This window comes from Pseudophryne corroboree, chromosome 2 (genome assembly GCF_028390025.1).
Source record: "Pseudophryne corroboree isolate aPseCor3 chromosome 2, aPseCor3.hap2, whole genome shotgun sequence".
NCBI lineage: Eukaryota > Metazoa > Chordata > Amphibia > Anura > Myobatrachidae > Pseudophryne > Pseudophryne corroboree.
This window is the reverse complement of record NC_086445.1, coordinates 540590135-540615274: the sequence shown is the minus strand read 5'-3', so window position 1 is coordinate 540615274 and position 25140 is coordinate 540590135. Positions and strand designations below refer to the sequence as shown.

At 45.1% G+C, this 25140-nt stretch overlaps 2 protein-coding genes across 5 annotated transcripts in view; one reads left to right on the top strand and one right to left on the bottom strand.

The window, feature by feature from the left end:
• ZBTB8A (zinc finger and BTB domain containing 8A) overlaps nucleotides 1-7865 on the top strand; it is a 63233-nt gene extending 55368 nt beyond the window's left edge. For all 4 annotated transcript variants that reach the window (XM_063954272.1, XM_063954273.1, XM_063954274.1 and 1 more), the window contains exon 4: nucleotides 7118-7865. In XM_063954272.1, the coding sequence (XP_063810342.1) occupies nucleotides 7118-7435 (318 nt within the window). In that variant the 3' untranslated portion in view covers nucleotides 7436-7865. The remainder of the gene's footprint in view (nucleotides 1-7117) is intronic.
• Nucleotides 7866-7996: 131 nt separating this feature from the next.
• Nucleotides 7997-25140, bottom strand: part of ZBTB8OS (zinc finger and BTB domain containing 8 opposite strand) — a 60709-nt gene continuing 43565 nt past the window's right edge. Inside the window, exon 7 of the mRNA XM_063954279.1 lies at nucleotides 7997-8510. Within this exon, the coding sequence (XP_063810349.1) occupies nucleotides 8424-8510 (87 nt within the window). The 3' untranslated portion in view covers nucleotides 7997-8423. The remainder of the gene's footprint in view (nucleotides 8511-25140) is intronic.

The window sequence follows — 25140 nt, the reverse complement described above, 5'->3', positions numbered from 1 at the left end:
AAAGGACTGCAGTGTAGACGTAGGATAAGATTTCCTTGGCGGTGTTGCTGCTGAGGAAAGAAAGGTTGACTTACCCGCAGTTCCCGTGGAGATCCACGCATCCCCAAACAGAGCCGGACCTGTGAAGGGTAGGTTCTCCACACTTTTTTTGGATTCTGCATCTGAAGTCCATTGGCGTAGCTAGAGGCCTCTGCATGCCAAGACTGCCATGGAAGTAGCCCTTGCATTCAGCATGCCAAAGTCCTTCATGGCCACCACCATGAAACCTGCATAATCCTGTATGTGACACAAAAACAATTCAATGTCGTTTCTATCCATAGTATCTAAGTCTTCTAGTAATGTGCCTGACCACTTTACTATGGCTTTTAGAAATCCACGCACAAGCAATAGTGGGCCTTAAAGCTACGCCAGTAGCTGTGTATAATGATTTGAGCATAGTCTCAATCTTGCGGTCAGCCGGCTCTTTTAAAGCGATTGAACCAGGGACAGGTAAAACCACCTTCTTTGACAATCTAGATACAGAAGCGTCTACTATAGGGGAGTTTTCGCACTTTTTTTTTCTTTTTCTGCCCTCCTTCAGGGAAAGGGAAAGCAATGAGAACCCTTTTTGGGATCTGGAATTTTTTCTCTGGGTTTTCCCAGGCTTTTTCAAACAAAGAGTTTAACTCCTTAGAAGCCTGGAAGGTAAGCGAGGATTTCCTACTTTCTGTAAAATAAGATTCCTCTACCTGCTCAGGTACCTTCTCAGTAATATGTAAAATGTCCCTAATGGCTTCAATCATTAGTTGCATCCCCTTTGCAAGTGATGCATCCTCCCTTGCATATTTCCATCACCGTTCCCTGTATCAGAGTCTGTGTCAGCTTGCATTATCTGGGTAAGTGTATGTTTTTGTCGGTATGTATGGGGGGTCTTAGACGAAGTAGCGGGCGCTGAGTATGTCAAACCCTCCACAGATTTTCTCAAAAACTGAGTTTCTTTATCATTATGTGACATCCTTGTTGAAATCTTGGATATCATTCCCCTTAAAGAATCCACCCATGGGGGTTTGGATTCAGAAGGCTGGGAAAGCACATTGTAATCCTGAGTACATGGATTCGACTCTACAGGAGAAGATAAACACTCTGCAGCACAGGACACAGAGTCCTTCGACATGGTAATGTGGGATATACACACTTACACACAGAGTACCTTCAGAGAGTATAAGGAGCCAACCACACAGCGCCCCAGTAGGCAGTTATTATAATAAAAGCCCAGTGCTGACCAACTAACCTTAATAGGGTAGTTAGTACTGTTACCACCCTCAGGAGCTCAGTGCCCAGTCAGCGGAGATAGAGAACCATTAACTTCAAGAGTTGGTTCCTACTACCCCCCCCCCCCCTCCCCTCCCCTCCGCCCCACGAGGCAGGGAGGCTGTTGCCAGCAGCCTTCCTGTAACCTAACAAACTCAGAAAATAATAAAACTGGGACAACTCCTAAGAACTCCCCTAGCTGGGACCGGCTCCTCCGGGCACATTTTCTAAACTGAGTCTGGTAGGAGGAGCATAGAGGGAGGAGCCAGCCCACACTATTAAACTCTTAAAGTGCCCATGGCTCCTAGTGGACCCGTCTATACCCCATGGTACTAAATGGACCCCAGCATCCTCTAGGACGTAAGAGAAATGGGGACACTTGCCTGCCGTATTGTGGAAAATAGTAGGACGTAAGAGAAAAGATGATTAAGGAACACTTTTTTTTTATATTGTTGGAACTGTACAAAATACATGAAGGGTGTACTGGCAGGTAAACTAAATCCCCAAAAATTGAATGCGCTCCTTTTATAACCGTATGGAATCATACACTCTCCGCTTTTCATAGTGGCTCCCATGTTCCTCCAGAGTAGGGTGACTATTGAACAAGCTGTTGCTACTGAAATTAAGAGCGCTCTTTGCTGTAACTGATAACTATTGCTGCATTGTTTCCCTACAGTGCTACACAATCAGCTTCCACATAAATTAACAAGGAAAATATGCATTGCATTCCATTTACATATATAGCTTCTCTTTTATTTACATATGCAGCCGTACAGCCATTATTAATCTGCTTGTGAAAGTTGCAGTCATTACAAGCAGCCCTTTCCCTGGTGAAAGACTTCTGTCTGGTATGCTCAACTAAGGCTGTATTCACATCATGCAATATTGTATGCGATACAGCTGATATCTTATGATGGAATACAATATCATGTAAAGTGTACACATGACATTGCATGCAATGCGTGCTCCGATTTGTCGCATGTGACATCCTCCTTCGGACCTGCATGGAGGTCCAACGTGCGATGTTGCTTACGAGGGCCATGCTGCATAGCCCCGCTCGTCACAGCGACGTGTATTCCTTTACCAATGTCAGAGTCCCGTCGCAGACGATGTTGCACCGTGCGCACACTGGTGGTCATTCAGAGTTGTTCGCTCGCAAGCTGCTTTTAGCAGCTTTGCACACGCTAAGCCGCCGCCTACTGCGAGTGAATCTTAGCATAGTAAAATTGCGAACGAAAGATTAGCAGAATTGCGAAGACACTTCTTAGCAGTTTCTGAGTAGCTCCAGACTTACTCGGCAACTGCGATCAGTTCAGTCAGTTTCGTTCCTGGTTTGACGTCACAAACACTCCCAGCGTTCGCCCAGACACTCCCCCGTTTCTTCAGACACTCCCGCGTTTTTCCCAGAAACGGCAGCGTTTTTTCACACACACCCATAAAACGGCCAGTTTCCGCCCAGAAACACCCACTTCCTGTCAATCACATTACGATCACCTGAACGAAGAAAAAACCTTGTTATGCCGTGAGTAAAATACCTAACTGCATAGCAAATTTACTTGGCACAGTCGCAGTGCAAACATTGCGCATGCGCAATTAGCGGAAAATCGCTGCGATGCGAAGAAACTTACAGAGCGAACAACTCGGAATGAGGGCCATTGTTTTCATATGTACACAGCCTTAATATAGCCCGCAATCTCTCCTACATGCCTGGAGCACACTAAGCCTACGTGTGATTACACCATTGCCATAAACCATTCACCCACTTCAGTGTCAAGTGGATATGCAAATGAGATGCATCAAACTATGAATCTTCCATACAGTGGTGATTGAAAGTTTGTGAACCCTTAAGAATTTTCTATATTTCTGAAATTTGGTCCAAATTTTGGTCTAACTTACCCCAGATTTTCACAAGTCCTATAAGTAGATAACAAGGACCAAATCAAAAAAATCAGAGGTGCTGCTTTTTTTTTGTTTTTTGATGAAATTGATCCAATATCACAAATTGATGAGTGGCAAAAGTATGTGAACCTTAATACTTAGCAGATATTTTGAAGATGAAATTAGAGTCAGGTATTTTTCAATCTATAGGATGACAATTAGGTTGAGTGGATAACCTGTCTTTTTTTAAAAGAACAGGGATCTCTCAAAGTCTGATGTTCACAACATGTTTTGTGGAGGTGTATTGTGCCACAAACAAGGGAGATTTGAGGACCTCAGAAGGGTTGTTGATGCTCATCAGACTGGAAAAGTTCCAAAACAATCTCTAAAGAGTTTGAACCCCAGCAATAAACAGACATATTGTGTACAAATGGAGGAAATTCAAGAACAATTTTTCCCCTCCCTAGGAGTAGTCGACCACCAAAGATTACACCAAGAGCAAGGTGTCTAATAGTTTGCAAGGTCACAAAGGAACCCAAGGTAACCTAAGCAACTCAACGCCTTTCTCACATTAGCTAATGTTAATGTTCATGAGTCCAGGAGCAAACTGAGCAACAATGGTGTGCATAGTAGGACTGCAGGGAGAAAGCGGCTTCTCTCCAAAAAGAATTTTGCTGCCCGTCTGCAGTTTGCTAAAGATCACCTGGACGACCCAGAAGACTATTGGAACAATGTTTGTGGACAGATGAGTCCAAAATAGAGCTTTTTGGTTTAAATGCGAAGTGTTATGTTTGAAGAAAGGAGAACACTGCATTCCAGCATAAAAACCTCATACCATCTGTGTAACGTGGTGGTGGTATCATGGTTTGGGCCTGTTTTGCAGGTCTGGCCAAGGATGACTTACCATTGATGGGACAATGAATTTGAATTAGACCAGAATATTCTATAGGCAAATGTCAGGACATCTGCATCTCAAGAGAACGTGGGTTAAGCAACAGGACGACAACCCAAAGCACACAAGTCATTCAACCAAAGAATGGTTAAAGAATGCATAAAGTTTTGGAATGGTCAAATCAAAGTCCTGACCTTAATCCAATTGAAATGTTGTGGAGGGACCTGAAGCAAGCAGTTCATGGAAGGAAACCCACCAACATAACAGAGTTGAAGCTGTTTTGTACTGCAGAATGGGATAAAATTCCTCCAAGCCAATGTTCAGGACACAATTACTGGAAATGTTTATATGCAGTTATTGCTGCACAAGGGGGTCATACCAGATACTGGAAGCAAAGGTTCTCATACTTCTGCCCATCACAGATATGTGATATTGAATCATTTCTCCAATAAAGAAAAAAAGAGCACGTATAAAAAATTTGTTTGATTTGGTTCGCTTTATCTATCCTTAGGACTTGTGTGAAAATCTGAGGTAGTTTTAGGCTAAATTTCAGCAGAAATATAGAAAACTTTGATGGGTTCACAAACTTTCAAGCACCACTGTAGCTAAATGTGCTCGCCCCAGAACATATGTGGTGCCAAAACATAGTATGATGCTTCCACAAAATGGAGTTGTTTGCCATTCTGAATCAGCTGCTATTTCAGAGCTCTGTGATGCATTCAGCTCACCTATAATGGACCATGGATGCTGAAGCAGCACATATTAGCTGACCAGTTTAAAAAACAAACAAAATAAAATCTTGATAGATGGTGACATAAGAATAAACAGTTAGCATATGAAGCATTTATACATTTAAAAACTGTTTAATTTAAATAAGTGTGATGCACTAAATTGGTCATAAAATAATTGTACTGTATGTGGAGTTGTATAGCTGCCATAGGAAAAACTTTTCTACGCATTATAGGGGCAGCATGGACGGTATAATAGTTAGTATTACTGCCTCACCACACTGAGGTCATGGGTTCAAATCCCACCATGGCCATAACGATGTGGCGTTTGTATATTCTCCTAATGCCTGCGTGGGTTCCCTCCCACAATCCAAAAATATACTGGTAGATCGACTCCATAGCATAAATGTGTGCGCGTGTACATGTGGTAGGTACTATAGATTATAAACTTCACTGGGGCAGGGACTGATATGAATTGCCAAATATTCTCTGTAACGCACTGTAGAATATTTGTGTGCTATATAAATATTACTGGTTTTACAGTTATTATATAACTGGTAATAATATGAAGCCCAGTGAGGGACAAAAATTTGGAACTTCTGCTCTAATTGAGGAGGTACTGAACATATTTAAATACTGTCATTGCTTATAACTGCCTCTTCACAAACAGCTTTTATCAACATTAAAATTTGAAAGCTACATGAGATGCAGCATGCTGCTGTGGAAAAGGTTACATTCTCTTGTTAATATGTATTTGGACTCCAAGGATTCCTTAAAGAGATCGGACACCACACATTTTACCTATAATATTCGTCTAATGCCCCTAAAGCCGTAAAGCCACGTGTGATAAAGTGTCAACCTTTCTATAGATACTTTCCTTATTTCCCCATATTCAGTACTTTCCTTTTTTGCCCTGTGTAGTAACTATTTTGTTTTCCATTGTTTACACTGTTAAGTCCGTGTATAGAAACAGACACACAGAATGTGACGGCAGATAAGAACCACTTGGCCCATCTAGTCTGCCCCTTTTTCTTTAATCCTTTAGGTAATCTCAACCCTTTTTGAACCTTAATTCTTTGTAAAGATATTCATATGCCTATCCCAAGCATGTTTAAATTGCTCTACAGTCTTAGCCTCTACCACCTCTGATGGGAGGCTATTCCACTTATCCACTACCCTTTCTGTGAAGGAATTTTTCCTTAAATTTCCCCTGAACCTCCCCCCCTCCAGTCTGTGTATTTCCTCGAGTTCTAATACTTCTCTTCATTTGAAGAATGTTTCCCTCCTGAACTTTGTTAAGACCCTTGGTATATTTGAAAGTTTTTATTATGTCCTCCCCTTTCCCTTCTCTCCTCCAAACTGTACATGTTCAGATCTTTTAGCCTTTCCAGGTAAGTTTTGTGATGTAGGCCATGCACCTAGATACTACATCAGTGGTTTCCAAACTTGTTTGAATTACTGCACCTTAGAGTATCAGAATTTATTTCACTGCACCCCTAGGCCAAAAGTTTCTTACTTAGAAATTTAGAAAGATATATTAAAGTTAATTAATTAAAAAAATAAAGTAAAGTGGGTTTATATGGTCTCTTTAGGTTCAACTGTGCGGTGAGGGACAAGATTCGCTTGTTTGTCCACATAGGTTATGATTGGCCGGCGGCCGGGCTCCCGACAACCACCATACCTGCGCCGGAATCCCAACAGCTTTTCTCCCTCTTGGGGGTCCACGACCCCCCCCTGGAGGGAGAATAGACAGCGGGGGCGCGCCACCATGCCTGCAGCATGGTGAGCGCAGAAACCCCACAAGGGGCTCATTTGCGCTCACCCAGCTGTCAGGATTCCGGCGCTGGTCGCCGGGAGCCCAATCGCCGGCAACACATACTACACCCATGAATGGCAGCCAGCGGCAGTGGTTTTGCCTATTACGTTGACCATAATTTGAATTGGTCCTGGACCACTAACCCAGGGCACCCCTGCAGGTGTCCCAAGGCACCCAGTGTGAGAAACACTACTACAATGATATTTACCATTGTTTTTATTTTTTAACCTGACATATTTGAAGTAACTTAACTGAATTAACCACTAAGTAGCATGCGGAAGAGTTGCTGCTTTAACAGTATGGAAACTCCTCCACCGGCCCCACTTGCTTCCTAATCTTGCCCCGAAATTTGTAGATTTTTGTATGCAGGTCTACTGGGCTGCAAACAAAATTTCCTGAATTCGGCAGTACCGTAAGTGCAGAATACAGTCACACTTACTTGCGACTAACTGAATTGACCCCTTGGTGTGAACTTACCTTTTGATATGTTGTTTTTTGCCCTTTAAAAACTAGATCCATGAAGCTGGCAAGCTCATCTGCAGACGGTGCAAACTACCAGTCACAGAGATGACAGGGCGTGTAATTCAAGATGGGACAAGAAGGTATCGTCTCTGTCATCCATGCCTATCAGAAGCTGGTTTGGATAATGTCAGCTTTGATTTTGGTGATGATCAGCCCCTTGTGCTTCCACCTGAAAATGAGCGGGAGCAGCGCTGGCACTTCAAGGATGATGGAAGAGAAGAGAATAGCGGGGACCGCCCAGAATCGGACCTTATTGTGCAAGAAGTAGAAGACAGTGATGAGGAAGACTCGAAATCCCAAATCAAATGAATTTTTGGGCAAACCAATTCCCACAACTCTATTTCCAAAAAAATACTTTGTCCGAACTACACTGCGGGTTATTGTGATAAAACTTTTAGCATCATATTATTTATGTATATGCTTGTTTTAGTCATTACAATTATTAATTGTGCACCACTGCTCCTTTTAATAGTAGTCATGTCCAAAGAATGATGCTTCATTATTATGGCTGGATTCCTGTTTATATCCTTTATGGCTGCTGCAGCTTGCTGGTCCAATGCCCATCATAGTCCCTCAACTGTAAATATATGCCCAAATTGTCATGATGGGGAAAAAAAAAAACCACCTTCTACCCAGCAGTAATCGATGTCATGGAAAATGCCTTTTCCATTCTGTGTTATTGGAGATGTTAAATATTCCTGAAAGTTTTGCTGTAATGAAGTTTTACCTTTTACATAAATCCATGTGCTGTAGTTTTTTTTATTGCAACAAGTATACTATCCATTGAGGCATGTTGTAAGGGTGGTACATGTGTAGTCATTATGGTTAATCTAAAACTATACTCGCACTTGTAAACAAAACACCACACCGTGCCCAAAAATAATTTATTACAAATATATATATTCACAATTTCAGTGCTAGCAACAGAGATCAACAATTGCTACAAGAAGTTTGTTCCATAGTACAGAACACGTTAGTGTGTTTCTCTCATGTTAAATAAGTGCGTAAGGCAGGCATTCCCAACCACGGTCCTCAAGGCACACCAACAGTGCAGGTTTTAGTGATATCCAGGCTTCAGCACAGATGGTTAAATCAAAATAACTGAGGTACTAATTAAGTCACCTGTGCTGAAGCCTGGCTATCACTAAAACCTGCACTGTTAGTGTGCCTTGAGGACCGTGATTGGGAATACCTGGCGTAAGGCACAAAGTCTTTCACTAGAAGATCGTCCTTCTCAAAGCAGCGATGTTTCTGAGTATTATGGGAGCGAATCACTGATATTTATTAATATATTACGTTAAATATCGATGATGACAAAAACTTCAGGCTTCTCCTCCTCACAGATCTGCATGGCCGAGTAAGTAATGGCTTTCACCTCTGTGCCCTGCCAAAAGAGAACCATGTACAATAAGGGCATTGGCTGTGCTGGTTACAAAGAAAAGGCTGGCATATATTGTGATAATATAGTTCATTAGTAGTAGCAAGCACAGCACAAGAACTCAATTTTGTTATCTGTGTATAAGCCTCGCCCCCAACATATAGGACAAACAGAAAACATTAATACAGTGGTTTTCAAAGCCATTCCTGAAGTCAGGTCATGTTTTCAGGATTACTGGCTGTGGGATAACTACTAATTCAGCAACATCGATCAACTTAATGCATTCTGCATTTATTTAATCAGTCGCATTATCTATTGGGGATACTTGAGGACTAGAGTTGAAAAACTCTTAACAGCAAAACACTTACCCAGCATCAGCATGTGCCAAATACATTACAGTCTCTATAGGGGACATGTACCACTGTTTGCTGCTCAGAGGTCACTTACAGCAAGGGCAGGGAGATGGCCTGCTTAATAGTGTGATTTCCTATTTATGGATTAGGTCAAGGCTGGTTTCTGTGAACTCTTGTACATCTGTGACAGGAGACCAACAGGCGAGGAATGTAAACAGGGGAAAGACGGATGAATAAGTAAATTTCAATCAGTTTTTGTTTCTTAATCACTAATATCCTTACATTTAATAGCAGTTATTTTATTTCAACTACACAGGCTTACTTGTAAATCCCTATTCAATAAATATATACTTTACAGTCAAGTGAGGATTTCTGCACATGCTTTCTCAGGATTTAATCACTGCAGGCTAAGTGATCCCCTGGGGCTATCCAATTAGCCCCAAAGTGAGCCCGATGGCAACACTTATTGGGGATTTTTTTAAACACATCTGAACAGACACATAAAAAAATAATAATCCATGATAACCAGTGGGTTACTGGGTGCCGAAACATTTAACACACAAAACTGAACTTTTCACAGATTTTGTGTTAACCCGCTCATTTAACGGGTGGTAAACAGGGTCTCTGGTACAAAAGGGAGTGCACTCGAATGGCGCTAAAGCCCAAGGCAGCCACCCATTTTTACCCTCATAAACTTAACATGGGCAATGGTATTCAGCTTATAAGGTCAACAAGGAGAGCGCCGACCTGTTAAATAAGATTTAGAATGTCAATAGTGCATTTTTGTGTTATTTTTAGGAAAAGTCTAAAATATCCCAAAAATGTGTAGCACAGATATCAGGAACTTCCAGTTTCGAAACCATCAATCCACCTGTCGCTTCGAAATAAAAAAAACAAAACACACACAGCTTTAGGTTGATAATATGTAGTCTTGAGATGAAGATGCTACACAATTTTGTACTGTTATTCGACTGGGAACAGGACTAACTGTGGCCCAATATATTCACGGAGCCCCAGGCTTCACTGGGTATTCAGACCACCCTCGCGTTCTTATATTTATAGTGGATCTAGCATGCTAAAAAGGTCTCCAGTGAGGAAAAGTGTACCACAGTGCATACTAGGAGAGGAGTATTTATTTTATGTAAAATGCCAGAATATAAAATAGCACTGTACACTTTGATATGGATAACGGGGTATGGAATTATTTCCATTTATGTTGCCTAGGCAAAAAATAAATAAATAAGATTTTACTTACCGATAAATCTATTTCTCGTAGTCCGTAGTGGATGCTGGGACTCCGTAAGGACCATGGGGAATAGCGGCTCCGCAGGAGACAGGGCACAAAATAAAAGCTTGAGATATCAGGTGGTGTGCACTGGCTCCTCCCCCTATGACCCTCCTCCAAGCCAGTTAGGATACTGTGCCCGGACGAGCGAACATAATAAGGAAGGATATTGAATCCCGGGTAAGACTCATACCAGCCACACCAATCACACCGTACAACTCGTGATCTGAACCCAGTTAACAGTATGATAAATTTAAAGGAGCCTCTGAAAGGATGGCTCAACAATAATAACCCGAATTTTTTGTAACAATAACTATATACAAGTATTGCAGACAATCCGCACTAGGGATGGGCGCCCAGCATCCACTACGGACTACGAGAAATAGATTTATCGGTAAGTAAAATCTTATTTTCTCTAACGTCCTAAGTGGATGCTGGGACTCCGTAAGGACCATGGGGATTATACCAAAGCTCCCAAACGGGCGGGAGAGTGCGGATGACTCTGCAGCACCGAATGAGAGAACTCCAGGTCCTCCTCAGCCAGGGTATCAAATTTGTAGAATTTGGCAAACGTGTTTGCCCCTGACCAAGTAGCTGCTCGGCAAAGTTGTAAAGCCGAGACCCCTCGGGCAGCCGCCCAAGATGAGCCCACTTTCCTTGTGGAATGGGCTTTTACTGATTTTGGCTGTGGCAATCCTGCCACGGAATGTGCAAGCTGAATTGTACTACAAATCCAACGAGCAATCGTCTGCTTTGAAGCAGGAGCACCCAGCTTGTTGGGTGCATACAGGATAAACAGCGAGTCAGTTTTCCTGACTCCAGCCGTCCTGGAAACATATATTTTCAAGGCCCTGACAACGTCCAGCAACTTAGAGTCCTCTAAGTCCCTAGTAGCCGCAGGTACCACAATAGGTTGGTTCATGTGAAATGCAGAAACCACCTTAGGTAGAAATTGAGGACGAGTCCTCAATTCCGCCCTGTCAGAATGAAAATTTAGGTAAGGGCTTTTACATGATAAAGCCGCCAATTCTGACACACGCCTAGCTGAAGCCAAGGCCAACAGCATCGACACCTTCCACGTGAGATATTTTAAATCTACCGTAGACAATGGTTCAAACCAGTGTGATTTTAGAAATCTCAACACAACATTGAGATCCCAAGGTGCCACTGGAGGCACAAAAGGAGGCTGTATGTGCAGCACCCCTTTCACAAATGTCTGAACTTCAGGTACTGAAGCCAGTTCTTTCTGGAAGAATATCGACAGGGCCGAAATTTGAACCTTAATGGACCCTAATTTTAGGCCCATAGACAGTCCTGTTTGCAGGAAATGCAAGAAACGACCCAGTTGAAATTCCTGTGTAGGGGCCTTCTTGGCCTCACACCACGCAACATATTTACGCCAAATGCGGTGATAATGTTTTGCGGTTACTTCCTTTCTGGCTTTTACCAGAGTAGGGATGACTTCTTCTGGAATGCCCTTGTCCTTCAGGATCCGGCGTTCAACCGCCATGCCGTCAAACGCAGCCGCGGTAAGTCTTGGAACAGACAAGGCCCCTGCAGTAGCAGGTCCTGTCTTAGAGGTAGAGGCCACGGTTCGTCCGTGAGCATCTCTTGAAGTTCCGGGTACCAAGACCTTCTTGGCCAATCTGGAACCACGAGTATAGTTCTTACTCCTCTCCTTCTTATGATTCTCAATACTTTCGGTATGAGGGGCAGAGGAGGGAATACATACACTGACTGGTACACCCACGGCGTTACCAGAGCGTCCACTGCTATTGCCTGAGGGTCCCTTGACCTGGCGCAATATCTGTCCAGTTTTTTGTTTAGACGTGACGCCATCATGTCCACCTTTGGTCTTTCCCAACGGTTTACAATTTGGTTGAAGACTTCTGGGTGAAGTCCCCACTCTCCCGGGTGAAGGTCGTGTCTGCTGAGGAAGTCTGCTTCCCAGTTGTCCACTCCCGGAATGAACACTGCTGACAGTGCTATCACATGATTTTCCGCCCAGCGAAGAATCCTTGCAGTTTCTGCCATTGCCCTCCTGCTTCTCGTGCCGCCCTGTCTGTTTATGTGGGCGACTGACGTGATGTTGTCCGACTGGATCAACACCGCCTGACCCTGAAGCAGAGGTTTTGCTTGAATTAAGGCATTGTAAATGGCCCTTAGTTCTAGAATGTTTATATGAAGAGATGTTTCCATGCTTGACCACAAGCCCTGGAAATTCCTTCGCTGTGTGACTGCTCCCCAGCCTCTCAGGCTGGCATCCGTGGTTACCAGGATCCAATCCTGAATGCCAAATCTGCGGCCCTCTAGTAGATGAGCCCTCTGAAGCCACCACAGGAGAGACACCCTTGTCCTTGGCGACAGGGTTATCCGTTGATGCATCTGAAGATGCGATCCGGACCATTTTCCCAGTAGATCCCACTGAAAAGTTCTTGCATGGAATCTTCCGAATGGAATCGCTTCGTAAGAAGCCACCATTTTTCCCAGGACCCTTGTGCACTGAGACCTGTCCTGGTTTTAGGAGGTTCCTGACTAGCTCGGATAACTCCCTGGCCTTCTCCTCCGGGAGAAACACCTTCTTCTGGACTGTGTCCAGAATCATTCCTAAGAACAGTAGACGTGTCGTTGGAATCAGCTGCGATTTTGGAATATTTAGAATCCATCCGTGCTGACTTAGCACTACCTGAGATAGTGCCACTCCGACTTCTAACTGTTCCTTGGTTCTTGCCCTTATCAGGAGATCGTCCAAGTAAGGGATAATTAAGATGCCTTTTCTTCGTAGAAGAATCATCATTTCGGCCATTACCTTGGTAAAGACCCGAGGCGCCGTGGACAATCCAAACGGCAGCGTCTGAAACTGATAATGACAGTTTTGTACTTAAGCATCCTTGATGTCCAGCGACACCATATAGTCCCCCTCTTCCAGGTTCGCTATCACCGCTCTGAGTGACTCCATCTTGAATTTGAACCTTTTTATGTAAGTGTTCAAAGATTTTAGATTTAATATTGGTCTCACCGAGCCGTCCGGCTTCGGTACCACAAATAGTGTGGAATAATACCCCTTCCCCTGTTGTAAGAGGGGTACCTTGATTATCACCTGCTGGGAGTACAGCTTGTGAATGGCTTCCAGAACTGCCTCCCTGTCGGAGGGAGACTTTGGTAAAGCAGACTTCAGGAACCGATGAGGAGGAAACGCCTCGAATTCCAGTTTGTACCCCTGTGATACTACCTGTAGAATCCAGGGATCCACTTGCGAGTGAGCCCACTGCGCGTTGAAATTCTTGAGACGGGCCCCCACCGTGTCTGAGTCTGCTTGTAAAGCCCCAGCGTCATGCTGAAGACTTGGCAGAAGCAGGGGAGGGCTTCTGCTCCTGGGAAGCGGCTGCATGGTGCTGCCTTTTTCCTCTTCCTCTGCCCTTGGGCAGAAAAGAGTGACCTTTTGCTCGCTTGTACTTATGGGAACGAAAGGACTGAGTTTGAAAAGACTGTGTCTTTTTCTGTTGATGTGAAGTAACCTGGGGTAAAAAGGTGGATTTTCCAGCCGTTGCCGTGGCCACCAGGTCTGTTAGACCAGCCCCAAATAACTCCTCCCCCTTATACGGCAATACTTCCATGTGCCGTTTGGAATCTGCGTCCCCTGACCACTGTCTGGTCCATAATGCTCTTCTGGCAGAGATGGACATTGCGCTTACTCTTGATGCCAGGGTACAAACATCCCTCTGCGCATCACGCATATATAGCAATGCATCCTTTAAATGTTCTATAGTTAACAGAATATTGTCCCTATCCAGGGTATCAATATTCTCAGTCAGGGAATCCGCCCATGCGACTCCAGCACTGCACATCCAGGCTGATGCGATCGCTGGTCGCAGTATAACACCAGTATGTGTGTATATACTTTTCAGGATATTTTCCAGCCTCCTATCAGCTGGTTCTTTGAGGGTGGCCGTATCAGGGGACGGTAACGCTACTTGTTTAGATAAACGTGTGAGCGCCTTATCTACCCTAGGGGGTGTTTCCCACCGTGCCCTAACCTCTGGCGGGAAAGGGTATAGTGCTAATAACTTATTAGAAATTAGCTGTTTTTTATCGGGGGAAACCCACGCTTTATCACACACCTCATTTATTTCCTCAGACTCAGGAAAAACTATTGGCAGTTTTTTCACACCCCACATAATACCCGCCTTTGAGGTATTTGTAGTGTCAGAAAGGTTCAATGCCTCTTTCATTGCCGTGATCATGTAACGTGTGGCCCTACTGGACATTACGTTCGTCTCGTCACCGTCGACACTAGATTCAGTATCTGTATCTGGATCCGTGTCGACCCACTGAGGTAGCGGCCGTTTTAGGGCCCCTGAGGGTGTCTGAGACGCCTGAACAGGCACTAATTGATTTGCCGGCTTTCTCATGTCGTCAACAGTTTTTTGTAAATTGCTGACATTATCACTTAATTGCTTAAACACAATCATCCAGTCAGGTGTCGACTCCCTAGGGGGTGACATCACTAACACAGGCAACTGCTCCGCCTCCACCTCATTTTCCTCCTCATACATGTCGACACACGCGTACCGACACACAGCACACACACCGGGAATGCTCTGATAGAGGACAGGACCCTACTTAGCCCTTTGGAGAGACAGAGGGAGAGTCTGCCAGCACACACCCAGCGCTATATATATATATATATATATATATATATATATATATATATATATATTATATTATATTATATTATATATATATATATATATATATATATATATATATATATATATATATATATATATATATATATATATATATATATATATATATATATACATATACACACACACACACACACACACACACACACACAGGGATAACCTTATATAAGTGTTAATCCCTTATAGCTGCTGTTAATCTAGTTATTTGCTGCCAAAATGCCCCCCCTTTTCTTTTTTACCCTGAATCAGATGCAGTACTGCAGGGGAGAATCAGGGAGCCGTCCTTCCAGCGGAGCTGTGAGGGAATAATGGCGCCAGTGTGCCGAGGAGATAGGCCCCGCCCCTTCACGACGTCCTTAACTCCCGCTTTTTTGTGTAAAATGGCAGGGGAAAAAATACATCCATATAGCCCTGGAGCTATATGTGATGTATTCCTTTTGCCAGCTAAGGTATATGTGTGTTATATTGCGTCTCAGGGCGCTCCCCCCCCCAGCGCCCTGCACCCTCAGTGACCGGAGTGTGAAGTGTGCTGAGAGCAATGGCGCACAGCTGCGGTGCTGTGCGCTACCTTAGTCTTGAAGACAGGATGTCTTCTGCCGCCGCTTTCACCGGACCTTCGTCTCTTCTGGCTCTGTAAGGGGGACGGCGGCGCGGCTCCGGTGACCCATCCAGGCTGAACCTGTGATCGTCCCTCTGGAGCTAACGTCCAGTAGCCTAAGAAGCCCAATCCACTCTGCACTCAGGTGAGTTCGCTTCTTCTCCCCTTAGTCCCACGATGCAGTGAGCCTGTTGCCAGCAGGACTCACTGAAAATAAAAAAACCTAACTAAACTTTTATTCTAAGCAGCTCTGGAGAGCTACCTAGTTTGCACCCTTCTCGGCCGGGCACAAAAATCTAACTGGCTTGGAGGAGGGTCATAGGGGGAGGAGCCAGTGCACACCACCTGATATCTCAAGCTTTTATTTTGTGCCCTGTTTCCTGCGGAGCCGCTATTCCCCATGGTCCTTACGGAGTCCCAGCATCCACTTAGGACGTTAGAGAAAAAGTGACTTTTCGCTGTTTTTAGGGCAAAATACATCAACAACTGATTGTGGTAACCTATCTCAAGAACAGAGGATTGTGACAATTTGTCGCAGGTGTATGGGCCCATTTAGATTTCCTGGCCACCGGCTACAGAGCTGAGACAGCCATTCTAAATAAATGTAGCAGATCACAAACTTACACAAGATGAATTAGCACAATAGCTGCGTATAAAGATCAATATTCTACATTTGGTTAATCATGCCAGTAATGCAGTTTACTTTGTATGGATATTGTCCAGTCAATGTGGTTTATCCATACTAAGGAACAAGTTTCTGATATGGTGATATTTTGTCTGACTTTCATTCTTTTCTACCAACTCTGACTCAGGTGGTAACTCAATTAGTCATTTTCTCGGCTCTTAATTGGGATAACTCCAATATCCTACTACTTAGGGGTGTGATGCCTAGTTCTGTACCCCACCCCCATGGCGTTGGGGCTGGATCTGAAGTATCCTGGCAGCATCTGTCAATACGGCTGCGGAGATGGATCCTGAGGACCCATTACTACAGAGTTTGGCAGCAAGTGTAGGGCAACAGTGGCAAGTTTCCACTGCTGTTCTAAGAGCACAATAGTGGGGTTTCAAATATTCCTCTGCGAGCTGTTATTGGCTAACACATAGCATAATTTTTTATAAATTCAAGATAGCCATGGAGAACCAATTGCAGCTAGCTGGGCTGGCTAATAGTAGCCATGGTGAGGCAGTTTAATGATGGCGGAGAAGCTAAGAGCTCCTGCAACCCAAAGATGCCAAGGAAGTCGAGTGGGCGGCAGCCACCCCCCAGGTAACGATCAAAGAAGACCGATGCCAAAAGCTGCGGCCACAAAATAGACCCCACGAATTTTTTTTTTTTTACATTTATTAACAGAATGGTGGAAGAGTAACGTTATTGAAATCAAGAGTAGAAGGGGAGCATGGCGTAGTAGTACCTTGCATTATTTAATATGACTAGTAACATGACAATCAATTGATGTAATGTATGGACACTTTCATGATATGCAGATATAATGTTTGGAAGGGAAAAAAGAGGATTTTGGTACTTACCGATAAATCCATTTCTCTGAATCCTCTAGGGGACACTGGAGCAGTCTTAGACATTAGGGGTGTGAAGCTTGCAACCGGAGGTGTGGCACAATCTAAAATTAGCATTGTCTGCACAGCCGGCTCCTCCCCCTTCACATCCCTCCTCCCTCAGTTTGAAAAAATTTGACTAAGAGAATAGGACAAGGCGAGGAACTGAACCGTACAACATATCAAACAGCATCCAAGAAACTTCTTTAAGCGAAAAACTAACGCTGTTTGTACGAACAAGAACGTTGAACACAGCAGGCTGACAGCACCGAGGCGGGCGTCCAGTGTCCCCTAGAGGATTCAGAGAAATGGATTTATTGGTAAGTACCAAAATCCTCTTTTCTCTTTCATCCACTAGGGGACACTGGAGCAGTCTTAGACATTAGGGGACGTCCCAAAGTTATCCCCCAGGGAGGGAGTGCTGTCTTTTGACTGCAAAACTAAACGTCCGAACTTAGAATCTTCGGACGTAACAGTATCAAACTTGTAAAATTTAGCGAACGTGTGGACTGAGGACCACGTCGCCGCTCTGCAAAGTTGAGTAAAGGAAATACCTCTGGCAGCCGCCCATGAGGCACCCACTGATCGGGTGGTATGAGCACCCGCCTGAACCGGAACCTGTTTGCCACAGGAATATAAGCAAGCCAAATGGCAAGACCAATTTATCTAGACAGACTGCTTAGATGCTGGCCAGCCCTTCTTTGGCCCATCATAAAGACAAACCAAAAATCCGACGTTCTGAAGGACGACGTAACTTGTACGTATACCTGTAACGCATAGACAACATCCACGGACACATCCCCATCTGCGAGACCATGGCAAGATGGGACCACAATTGGCTGGTTTACGTGAAACCCCAAAACAACCTTAGGAAAGAGATCTGCTCTTGTAAGGAGCTCTGCCCTATCCTCATGAAAAAGTAAAAAGGGACTTTTACACGATAGGCTCCCAACTCAGAAACCCGCCTGTCCGAAGCCAATGCAAGCAATAATACGACCATCCAAGAGAGATATGTCAGGTCTGTCCTTGCTAACCGCTCAAAAGTTGGTGATCCAAATTCCAACACTCAATTTAAGTCCCAAGGTGTAGCGGGAGGATGAAAAAGGGGGTTGGATTCTCAGAACCCCCTGTAGAAAGGGTTGAACCTCTGGCAAGGATGCTAACCACTGTTAAAGTAGGATGGAGAGAGACTAAACTTGAACCTTCAGAAAGCCCAGCCTCAGTCCTATATGTAGACCGGCCTGAAGGAAAAGTAGAAATCATGACAAGGGGAAGTTCGTGGAATTCCACCCACATTCCTCGACACCAGTCCATGTATCTCTTCCAAATCCTGTAGTAGTACATGGCTGTGACCGGCGTTCTAGCGGCCATCATCGTAGGCATGTCTGTTCTTGTTATCCCTCTGTTTCTTAAGATATGGGTTTCAATAGGTACAACATTAAACGCAGCCTGTTCAGGTCTGTGTTATAACGGTCCCTGAGATGACCGGTCCTCCCTCTGAGGTAACTGCCAAGGATCTTCTGCTAGTAACCCTTGCAGGTCTGGAGTACCAACTCCTGCAGGGTCAATCTGATACGAGTAGAATCGCCCACACTCGTTCTCGGTTAACCGTTTCAGAACCCTGGTTATGAGTGGAAAAGATGGAAAAATGTAAATCCCCCGGTAACACCATGGACGTGTTAATGCGTCCATTCCGTTTGCTGTTGGATCTCATGTCCTGGACACATATCTGGGCAGCTGATTGTTTTGCCGAGATGCCGTTAGGTTCACTTGAGGTAGACCCCATCTCCTCACCACCCTATCGAAAATCCGTGGATGCAGGCACCCTTTTCCCGGATGCACGTCCGGGTGACTGAGATAATCTGCATCCGAGTTTTCTACACCTGGAATGAACACCTCCGAGAGGATGATGTTTCACGTCGCTGCCCCCAACAAGATCTTTGTGGCCTCCTTTAACTCCATCCCGCTCTTATTTCCTTCTTGACGCTTCATGTAAGCCGTCGTTGTGATAATGCTCGACTGTACTGACTAGGTCTTCGGTTAAGAGAAGCGTCTTGTAAAACGCTCTCAGGTCGAGAATGTTTATAGGTAGTCTGCCCTCCCGTAACGTCCATCTGCCCTGAAACGGACGTTTCAGCAGGACAGCTCGGATTCTGTGATGTAAAAAAAAAAAAAAAAAAAAAAAAAAAGTAGTGTGACCTGGTCCTTGAGCAATGAGAGTCATCTGGAATAGTTGGGAGTGAAGTCTGCAATACTGCAGAGCCCCCAAAGACGGCACCATCTTCCCGACGATTTGTGCCCCAGGTATAGAGAAACAGTCTGTGCCTGTAGTCCTTGAGCCACCAGACTCTGTATGTTCTGGATTTTGCATAGTAGGGCTACCCTCAATTTTACTGTTTTCAAGATGAGACCTGGAAATTGAACCCTTTGAATTGGCATGAGGTTGTATTTCTGGAAATCACAATCCATCCCTGTTGAGAAATATCAGCTGTTCTTGGAAGGTGCCCCAGATCAGCAGATCATCTAGATGAGGTACGATCATGACCTCTAACCTTTTAAAACTTGCAACCCTTCTCTGCCAAAATATTTGGGGCTGAAGATAGACCTAAATGGTAAGGCCCCAACTGTCTATGATCTTTCACCAGCACGAATCTAAGTACTTGGTGAGGAGTCCAAATCAGAATATTCCATTATGTCCAAAGACACTGACTCCTCCGGGTCAAGGTCTGCAATGACCGATTGGGCACGACAAACCAGATTTGAAGAGAACCCTGAGAATAGGGATGTTAATAGTAATGTGGCTCCCCAGTGGGTATAAAACCTGGGGGTTCACGCATTACGGGCAGACACGGTATGCGTTAGGCCACAGGCAACCGTTGTGTAGTAATTTCCGAATGGTCTTCGGTAACTCCTTCGCTTTTGAATGGAATGACAGCCTAGGCGTTGTCAATATCTATCGTTAATATATGGAAATAAACCTGTTGATACAAACTTCTCTTCTCCATCTTCAGACTCTGTCTACCTAGACCTTTCCAACCTTTACACCCCCCCCCCCCCACCCATAGGGAGTCCAAGGTGAGCTATGACTATTGGCTATTAGGAATAGTCTCTCTAGCACAAGACTAAGAACCAAAATAGGTTAATAATGGACCAGAATAACTGCAACTGTCTATGGGTATATTTCTATAATACCCGGTAGACAGAGATATGGTCTCACTCCTCTTGTCCGAAAATAATTGGACCAAAAGAAGGCTTCCCCTCCCAGGGAAATTGTCTCCCAACCCGGTAACTATATCTTCTTTACGAAACACGAACCTCCCAGGTCCCTGTGAGGTCATGCAACTATAAGTTGGATTGTCATGTCAATTGCAACCTACCTCGACTTATTTTATTTATTTTTTTGTGTGGGACTGCCATAATAAAGAATGCCCCCTTAACAGACTAGGCAAGGGAAACCACCCCATTCTTATGGGATCCTTTCCCCTTCTGTGGAATCCGAAAGTATGTTAGTCATAGAAACCATTGAGAGATATAGCCCAGATCGGGCTGCTAACGTTCTTAGCCTGTAAGTATAAGTGGTTAACTCCCGGACATATTCCGCTAGGTAAAAACAGTATTTGGGAGTCTGGAAGCATTTACTGACCTCCTCTAGTTGTTTACGCCTGTAATGGTCCGCTCTCCTTTACGAGAGCCAGCCTCCTTTTTCCACTTCTACTGTAGTGTAGGAAGGGGTCTCCGTATTGTTTCTGGTCATTTTGTTATACCCCTGCGAATGGAGTAATTCTAACAGCCCATAATTAAATGATAAAATACAGTGTATGTCAGGGTATGTTTTCCGAACCGTGACGGATTACTGCCCCTTGGTTGTGTGCCCATTTTTAGAGTCGCACACCCCAGGGGAGTTAACTTTAGTGCACCTTTCTTTGAGCAACCACAGTAAGTCTTGCGTTCCTATTTACCTTACCGAATACATACCCTTCAGCCTGACTATTACCTATTCGACTAGGAGGAGAAAGGCGTATAAATATTGGGAGCCCTGGAAATCTGAGACCCTCCTCTTCCTCCGGTACAATAGGAAGAGGTCATTTAACTGCCTTGCGCACAGTTGTTACTGCCTGCGCGGGTGGCGTTAACCTGATGATAAATTCTTCCATCGTCTGAGAATCCTGCAACCCATTCAGAGTGCTGTTTGTGGGATTCCGCCATCTCCGTTGAGATCCAACATAATAGGTCTTGGTTGGTGCTTTAGACATATTGACTAAATGCCATCCCAGACCAGTCTGCAGTGCTTTCCCCCTTTAAACTAGGAAGAGAAAGACTGACTGATGAATGAAGCAAAGGTAAAACTGGATTCAAGTGGCTGTATAATTCGTTATCAAAAGGTTTTTAGATAAAATAATGTTTTTTTGTTTTGTTTTTGTTTTAAATACCAGCCGTTCTGCAACCCAACGCACATCCAACTGTGATTCTGCTTCGATGTTGTGGTTGACGAACCATCGCTTCCTTTTATTTTCCACAGGATCCTTTAATAGAAATCCCTTGAAAAATAAGATTTTACACACCGGTAAATCTATTTCTTGTAGTCCGTAGTGGATGCTGGGGACTCCGTAAGGACCATGGGGAATAGACTGGCTCCACAGGAGACTGGGCACTCTAAAGAAAGATTTAGTACTACCTGGTGTGCACTGGATCCTCCCTCTATGCCCCTCCTCCAGACCTCAGTTAAGGAAACTGTGCCCGGAAGAGCTGACACAACAAGGAAAGGATTTTGGAACCCAGGGTAAGACTTATACCAGCCACACCAATTAAACCGTATAACTTGTGATAAACTTACCCAGTTAACAGTATGAACAAACAGAGCATCAACCAATGGATGCCAACATAACATAACCCTTTATTAAGCAATAACTATATACACGTATTGCAAGAAAGTCCGCACTTGGGACGGGCGCCCAGCATCCACTACGGACTACGAGAAATAGATTTACCGGTGAGTAAAATCTTATTTTCTCTAACGTCCTAGTGGATGCTGGGGACTCCGTAAGGACCATGGGGATTATACCAAAGCTCCCAAACGGGCGGGAGAGTGCGGATGACTCTGCAGCACCGAATGGGCAAACACAAGGTTCTCCTCAGCCAGGGTATCAAACTTGTAGAAATTTGCCAATGTGTTTGAACCCCACCAAGTAGCAGCTCGGCAAAGCTGTAATGCCGAGACCCCTCGGGCAGCCGCCCAAGAAGAGCCCACCTTCCTTGTGGAATGGGCTTTCACTGATTTTGGATGCGGCAATCCAGCCGCAGAATGAGCCTGCTGAATCGTGTTACAGATCCAGCAAGCAATAGTTTGCTTTGAAGCAGGAACATCCAGCTTGCATACAGGATAAACAGCGAGTCAGTCTTCCTGACTCCAGCCGTTCTGGTTACCTAAATCTTCAAAGGCCGGACTACGTCAAGCAACTTGGAATCCTCCAAGTCACAAGTAGCCGCAGGCACCACAATAGGTTGGTTCAAATGAAAAGATGACACCACCTTTGGCAGAAATTGTGGACGAGTCCGCAATTCTGCCCTGCCCATATGGAAAACCAGATAGGGGCTTTCACATGACAAAGCCGCCAATTCTGACACACTCCTAGCCGAAGCGAAGGCCAACAGCATGACCACTTTCCCCGTGAGATATTTTAGCTCCACAGTCTTAAGTGGCTCAAACCAGTGGGATTTCAGGAAACCCAACACCACGTTAAGATCCCAAGGCGCCACTGGTGGCACAAAAGGGGGCTGAATATGCAGCACTCCCTTAACAAACGTCTGAACCTCAGGCAGTGAAGGCAGTTCTTTTTGAAAGAAAATGGACAGGGCCGAAATCTGGACCTTTATGGACCCTAATTTTAGGCCCATAGTCACTCCTGACTGTAGGAAGTGCAGGAATCGACCCATCTGGAATTCCTCTGTAGGGGCCTTCCTGGCCTCACACCAAGCAACATATTTTCGCCATATACGGTGATAAAGGCTAGGAAGGACGTGACAGCAAAGCATTATCAGCGTAGGAATAACTTCATCCGGAATGCCTTTTTCCGCTAGGATCCGGCGTTCAAACGCAGCAAGTCTTGGAACAGACAGGGCCCTTGTTGCAACAGGTCCTGTCAGAGGCAGAGGCCATGGGTCCTCTGTGAGCATTTCTTGCAGTTCCGGGTACCAAGTCCTTCTTGGCCAATCCGGAACAATGAGTATTGTTCTCACTCCTCTTTTTCTTACAATTCTCAGCACCTTTGGTATGAGAGGAAGAGGAGGAAACACATAGACCGTCTGGAACACCCACTGTGTTACTAGTGCGTCCACAGATATCGCCTGAGGGTCCCTTGACCTGGCGCAATATCTTTTTAGCTTTTTGTTGAGGCGGGACGCCATCATGTCCACCTGTGGCAGTTCCCATCGATTTGCAATCTGCGTGAAGACTTCTTGATGAAGTCCCCACTCTCACGGGTGGAGGTCGTGCCTGCTGAGGAAGTCTGCTTCCCAGTTGTCCACTCCCGGAATGATCACTGCTGACAGTGCGCTTACGTGATTCTCCGCCCAGCGAAGAATTCTGGTGGCTTCTACCATCGCCACCCTGCTCCTTGTGCCGCCTTGGCGGTTTACATGAGCCACTGCGGTCTGACTGGATCAGAACCGGCTGGTCGCGAAGCAGGGTCTCCGCTTGACTTAGGGCGTTTTTATATGGCCCTTAGTTCCAGTATATTGATGTGAAGGCAAGTCTCCTGCCTTGACCACAGCCCTTGGAAGTTTCTTCCCTGTGTGACTGCCCCCCACCCTCGGAGGCTTGCATCCGTGGTCACCAGGACCCAGTCCCGAATGCCGAATCTGCGACCTTCGAGAAGGTGAGCACTCTGCAGTCACCACAGGAGAGACACCCTGGCTCTGGGGGATAGGGTGATTAACCGATGCATCCGAAGATGTGATCCGGACCACTTGTCCAGTAAGTCCCATTGGAAGGTCCTCGTATGGAACCTGTCGAAGGGAATGGCCTCGAATGATGCCACCCTCCTTCCCAGGACTCGAGTGCAGTGATACCTGTTTTGGTTTTAATAGATTCCTGACCAGTGTCACGAGCTCCTGAGCTCTCTCTATCGGGAGATAAACCCTTTTCTGGTCTGTGTCTAGGATCATGCCTAGGAGAGGCAGATGAGCTGTAAGAACCAACTGCGACTTTGGAATATATAGAATCCAGCCGTGTTGCCGTTTCACTTCCAGAGAAAGTAATACGCTGTTCAGCAACTGCTCTCTTGATCTCGCTTTTATGAGGAGATCGTCCAAGTACGTGATAATAGTGACACCTTGCTTCCGCAGGAGCACCATCATTTCCGCCATTACCTTGGTGAATATTCTCAAGGCGGTGGAGAGACCAAACGGCAACGTCTGAAATTGGTAATGACCATCCCGTACCGCAATTCTGAGGTACGCCTGATGAGGTGGATAAATGGGGACATGAAAGGTATGCATCCTTTATGTCCCGAGTCACCATAAAATCTCCCCCTTTCAGGCTTGCAATATCCGCTCTTAGCGATTCCATCTTGAACTTGAACCCTTTCAGGTATATGTTCAGGGATTTTAAATTCAATATGGGTCCGACCGAACAGTCTGGTTTCGGGACTACAACATGATCGAATAATAACCCCCTCCTTGTTGAAGGAGGGGAACCTTGACCACCGCCTGTTGAAGATACAATTTATGAATTGCAGTTAACACTGTTTCCCTCTCGTGGGGGGAAGCCGGCAGGGCCGTCGGTGAGGGGGCATCTTCTCAAAGTCCAGCTTGTATCCCTGAGACACAATATCTATTGCCCAGGGATCTAACAGGGAGTGAACCCACTTGTGGCTGAACTTACGAAGGCGTGCCCCCACCGGGCCTAGCTCCGCCTGTGGAGCCCCAGCGACATGCGGTGGATTATTGTAGAGGCCAGGGAGGACTTCTGTTCTGGGAACTAGCTGTTTTGTGCAGCTTCTTTCCTCTGCCCCCGCCTCTGGCAAGAAAGGACGGACCTCGGACTTTCTTGTTTCTTTATTCGAAAGGCTGCATTTGATAATGTCGTGCTTTCCTAGGCTGTGCAGGATATAAGGCAAAAATAAGAATTTACTTACCG